The sequence below is a fragment of the Mytilus edulis genome, chromosome 13 (assembly GCF_963676685.1).
Source record: "Mytilus edulis chromosome 13, xbMytEdul2.2, whole genome shotgun sequence".
Classification (NCBI taxonomy): Eukaryota; Metazoa; Mollusca; class Bivalvia; order Mytilida; family Mytilidae; genus Mytilus; species Mytilus edulis.
The window spans coordinates 70,853,994-70,859,993 of record NC_092356.1 but is presented as its reverse complement, the minus strand read 5'-3'; the positions used below and the strand labels follow the sequence as shown (position 1 = coordinate 70,859,993).

At 34.8% G+C, this 6,000-nt stretch overlaps 1 protein-coding gene across 1 annotated transcript; it reads left to right on the top strand.

Annotated features, from left to right (window-relative positions):
• The first annotated feature begins 829 nt into the window (after positions 1–829).
• Positions 830–3,418, top strand: LOC139501005 (zinc finger protein 862-like). The gene is made up of 2 exons (XM_071289948.1): positions 830–2,319; positions 2,877–3,418. The coding sequence occupies exons 1-2, from the start codon at positions 831–833 to the stop codon at positions 3,134–3,136; spliced, it is 1,749 nt and encodes a 582-aa protein (XP_071146049.1). The 5' UTR covers position 830; the 3' UTR covers positions 3,137–3,418.
• The last annotated feature ends 2,582 nt before the right edge of the window (positions 3,419–6,000 follow it).

Genomic DNA, 6,000 nt, shown 5'->3' with positions numbered 1-6,000 from the left:
GATGTCTATTTGACCCAAATAGATGATTTTGACATAGAAATATAAACCCCTGAACATCTTTGGTCAATTTGCCCCCGATGGATAATTTGGACATTAACAATATAAATCTATGAACTTTTTCCGTCAATTTGATCCCAAATGGATGATTTGAACACAGAGATATAAACCCCTGAACATGTTCCGTTTTGATCCTAATGGATGATTTTGACATAGAGATATAAACCCCGGAACATAGTCTGTCTATTTGACACAAATGAATAATTTGGACATAGAAATATAACCCCTTGAACATCTTCTGTCTATTCGAACCAAACGGATGATTTGGACATAGAAATATAACCCCCTGAACATCTTCCGTCTATTTGACCCCAAAATATGATTTGGACATAGAGATATAAACCCCTGAACATCTTCCGTCTATTTGACCCTAATGGATGATTTGGACATAGCGACATAAACCCTGGAACATAGTCAGTCTATTTGACACAAGTGGATAATTTGGACATAGAAATATAACCCCTTAAACATCTTCCGTCTATTCGACCCAAAACGGATGATTTGGACATAGAAATATAACCCCCTGAACATCTTCTGTCTATTTGACCCCAAAATATGATTTGGACATAGAGATATAAACCCCTGAATATCTTTCGTCTATTTAACCCAAAATGGATGATTTGGACATAGGCGTATAAATCCCGGAACATATTCTGTCTATTTGACCCCCAATGGATGATTTGGACATAACCATATGAAAACCTGACTATATTCCGTCTATCTGACCCCCAATGGATGATTTGGAAATAGGAATATATACGGTGACCGTACAAATGATTTGTTATGTACAATACGTGGATCCTGATTCCAATGAAGTTAACACTGATTTTTTATTTATTTGTAATTTATTGGAAAATTCTGATTCTGCCAATTCACAAACACTATTTGATGTGCTTTGCATGAAATTGAACGAATTACAAATGGATGTTAAAAAGATTTCTGGTTTGTGTACTGATGGGGCTTCTGTAATGGTGGGTAAAAAGGATGGTCTGGCCTCAAAATTGAAGAAAGAGAACTCCTCTCTAATTGCAGTTCATTGCATATGCCACAGACTAGCTTTAGCTTGTACTGATACCAATGTTAAACTTAAATCAATAGGCAATGTGGAACAAATAATGTTACAATTATGGAAGTTGTTCCACTATTCACCAAAAAAAATGGCACTTTTTTTGAAACATTTGCAGAATTATCGTAACCTTATAATTAACACTTCTATTGAGGAAAAATGCTGTAAAATTTTGAAAAAAGCCTGTAAAACCCGTTGGCTAAGCTTTGATGCTTCAATTCAAGCTGTCTGGGAGGAATTAGTTCCTGTTGTGCAAACTCTGAGTGCAATTTCCGAATCAGATGCCACCGCTTACGGATTACTTAAAAGAATGAATTGCACAATTTTTGTAGGAATTGTCTACATTTTGAAAGAAATTTTACCGGTTTTAGCTAGAGTGAGTAAAATTTTCCAACGAGGCTATTTCAACTTCAGTTCCATTCAACCTACCTTAGAGTGTGCCCAAGGAGAACTCCAACATATTTCTGACAATCTTACACCAATCAAAAATCTTGAAAAAGACATTCAGTCTGATGGAAGACTTGGTCTTTTGGCCCTTGAATTAAAGGATGGTACCAAAACCAACTTACAACACACACTAGAAAACTATGTGCAGTCTTTGATTGACAATATTTCTAAACGTTTTCCAGATGTTGCAATATTAAGTGCCTTAGGGATTTTTAATCCTGTCATAATTCCAGATAAAAAGAGTACTGAGTTCATGAATTATGGAGCTTCATCTATAGAAACAATTTTCGCTCATTTTTATTCAAATGATGAGGATATAACTATAGATGAATGTTTAGCGGAATGGAATTTGTTGAAATACCACTTAATTAAAATGAAACCAGACATTCCTTCGCAATGTGAACTCGATTCACAGTTGCGTACATCCACTGAGTGGTGTCTTAGGCAAATTGTCTTGAAAAGACATGAGTATAAACATGTGTGTCCACATTTAGCAAATATTGCAGAAATTGTTTTAACAGTGCCAGTTAGCAACGCATGGCCTGAGAGAGGCTGTTCAAAGGTAAAGATAATAAAAACTGATCTTAGAAATCGCCTTAAAAATGATGTCCTAAATGGTTTGATGATGATATCCATAAATGGTCCACAAACTTGTTCACATGAATGTGACAAAGTGGTGAATGATTCTGTTAAGTTATGGCTTGGAGAAAAGAACAGAAGAAAATTACCATCAAAAAACAAAGGACAAGGTATGTCATTTGTAATTGACTGTGTGTATTTTTGTTAACCAGCATTTAAATGGTTAAGTTCAATCAATTTCAGGACCAAAAAAACAAAAAGACACACTTTATTTTGCAAAAAAGTTAAATTTGATTCTTTTTGAAATATCATATTAGTAATACACAATGTATCATGAACCCTACTATTGGATCTCCTGTATCTATGTTTTGTACATCCTGAAATATAAATATTATAATTAAGAAGATGTGGTAAGTGCCATGAGACAAACTCGCCCCCCCCCCCCCCCCCCCCCCCAAAGTCACAATGTCTTTAAAAGTTAACAATTCTAGGTCAAAGTACAGCTTTACAACAAAGAGCACAAATATTTGATTAAGAATTGTAAAACCTAACAGTAATGAATAAGTTGTCAGAATAACAGTTTTGACATTAAATTTGATAGAAAAGTATTCTACAGTAATTCAATTACTAATTATTATATATTATAATATCAGGCATACTAAATCTTAAATTATCAAAATACAATTCTGTTTATTTGTTTTTAATATCAACTTTATCTTTCTTTCAGTTGAAATGGAAATGAATAAACCCTCAGCACATGCTACACCTATTGACAATGTTCAAATACAACTACCAACAGTTCATAATGAGAAGCCTGACAACAATTCTGAATTGGAACCTAATCCAAATGCATATGATGACCCTGAACTTAATGAAAGAGAAATTGAAAAAACATTGTTACAACTCAAAATTGTCAGATCTTTGATTGAAGCCAAAACCTGCAGGGAGGCAGAGAGTGACAGTGATTCAGATACAGAGTTTTTGTAATAAAAATTCAAATGACATTTGAAACATTTTATAATCAATTAATTAACAAGTATTAAAACATAAATGATGTTCTCAATGTCAGAATTATAATTTTCACTTAAAACTAAATAATTCAAGTGATAAATCAAACAAATCTTTGGATTCTCTCAGATCAACCATATTCACAAGCAGTCAACTTGCAGGAAAATGCACAGAAATGTTTATTTAATCACGTAAGTTGCAAACATAACAGCAGTTCTAGGTCTGGATCAAATGCGAATTTCAATATGATAAAATTTACATAAAATTAAACCACAAGCCTTCTAATTTTTATGAATCATTTACATCATCTTCATTAAAAAGTGATGTTTTCAGGGATCTGAATAAGGGTCTAGGAGACCCCCAGAATGCAGGATTTTGCACCATTTTCCAAAAATTTTCAGACCCCCGGCCGTAAGCGCGACGAGCAAGCTCGTCGGCGCAAACGGCTGCGCCGTCCGCATTGTATAGCCGCCTATTTTAGAAATTCAGCCTGCTTCATCAAATCTTACTGACACCACTGATACCGTATGAACATCTTCCGTCCTTTTGACCCCGAATGGATAATTTGGGAATAGAAATATAAACAACTTAACATTTTCCGTCTATTTGATCCCAAATGGATGATTTGGACATAGATTTATAACCCCCCTGAACATCTTCCGTCTATTTGACCCAAATGGATGATTTGGACATAGAAATATAAACCCCTGAACATCTTCCGTTTATTTTATCCCCAATGGATAATTTGAGCATAGAAATATACACCCCTGAACATCTTCCGTCTATTTGAGCCCATGTATGATTTGGATATAGAAATATAAACCTCTGAACATCTTCCGTCTATTTGACCCTAATTGATGATTTGGACTTAAAAATATAAACATCTGGTTTTCTTCTGTCTTTTTTTACCCCGATGGATTATTTGGACATAGAAATATAAACCCCTGATTATCCTTGGTCTATTTGACCCCGATGGATGATTTGGACATAGACATATAAATCTCTGAACATCTTCCGTCAATTTGTCCTCAAATGGATGTTTTGGACACAGAGATATAAACCCCTGAACATCTTCCGTCTATTTGACCCAAATGGATGATTTGGACATAGAAATATAACCCCCTGAACATCCTCCGTCTATTTGACCCAAATGAATAATTTGAACATAGAAATATAAACCCCTGAACATCTTCCATCTATTTGACCCAAATGGATACTTTTTTTTTACTATTTGACCCCAAAGGGTTGGTTTCTATTTATAAATCTCTACAAGCTCAACGAAAACACCAAGTTAGGAAATGTTTTACTGCGGATTTTTTCTCTTCGTTTAACATCAGGAAAAGTGAAATTTGCGTTAATGAATCAAAACTAAACATTGGAATAAATAGAAGACTATTCTCGCTGCATTGAAGAACCGTTATTGAACTACGGTTGTTGTCGGCTCGGGTCGGGTTGTTGTCTCTTTAATACACACCCTATTTCCATTCTCATTTTTATATAGAGGGCAACATGTATTATATTGAAAAAAATAATGAAATAGATTTTGTAATCGGTATACAATTCACACAAATACACCTACCTTGATGATTTGTTCAAAACCGACGCACAATGTATACCTTTATGTCATCCCAAGTAAACTATTTCTCCGGTTTATGCGACTTGCTCCTTGTAATCTGCTCCATTTTTAATTCATAATCAAGATTATCCCTGGTTGATTTTTAAAGTTACATAATCAAAATAAATGCGGTGATGTGGTTAGTTCAATGAGACAACTATCGATCAAAGTGGACAAAGGTATATTGTATAAAAAGGAAGATGTGGTATGATTGCCAATGAGACAACTATCCAAAATGAGACCAAAATGACACAAACATTAGCACCTATAGGTCACCGTACGGCCTTCAACAATGAGCAAAGCCCATACCGCATAGTCAGCTATAAAAGACCCCGATAAGACAATGTAAAACAATTCAAACGAGATATAAAACAGTATATTGTATTGTGTATTAAAATTCTGTTGAAATGCATGGTGGCAGCTGCATAACTTCATATTTTTTTAATTTTACAAAAGAGGCGAAGAATACCAAATGAACATTCACACTCACAAATCGAATAGTAATCAAAGGTACCAAGAATATAATTTAAAACGTTAGACGCGCGTTTCGTCTACATCGAAAATGAACTGACAAAGAAATAAAAAACAAATCATTCAAAAACAGTACACAAATCAAAATAGAAAACCGACGATTGAGAAGCAAAATCACTATCGAACACTAGGTGTAATCTCAGGTGCTCCAGAAGGGTATTAAACAGATCCTGATCCACACGTGACACCTTTCGTTTTGCTCATGTTAGTACGAACCCGGTGATATGTCTGATTCAGTAGGAAACATTCGGGGGGACTAGACTGTAGACTGACAATTTGAACAAATCCGTCGAAAAACAGATATTCTAAAGCAATCAACTAACTCGTAATGGCGTTCGTAAAATTTACGTATGAATGATTTTAAATTCACAAGTTTGAACTCTACATTTGATAGCTTCCTGGTTAGCAGCAACCCTCTATCGAGGAAATTAGAATAGGGAACACAAACCATGGGATTTATAATCAACAGGGAAACAACTAATTAATCACATCCGCCGTTATCGGTTGACCGTTATGGAATAATTGGTAATCAAACTTACCAGGATTATAATTTTATATGCCAGACGCGCGTTTCGTCTACATGAGACTCATCAGTGACGCTCAGATCAAAATAGTTAATAAACAGCTGCGCCATGAGCGCATGATACGCCCGACGTCTAATTATGTGGAAGTTATATGCAATAGTCATAAATAGTTT

Coding starts and splice junctions, on each gene's coding strand:
- LOC139501005 (XM_071289948.1), top strand. CDS start 831: ATGATTTGTTATGTACAATACGTGGATCCTGATTCCAATGAAGTTAAC. Junction 2,320..2,876: donor ATCAAAAAACAAAGGACAAG/GTATGTCATTTG, acceptor TCTTTCTTTCAG/TTGAAATGGAAATGAATAAA.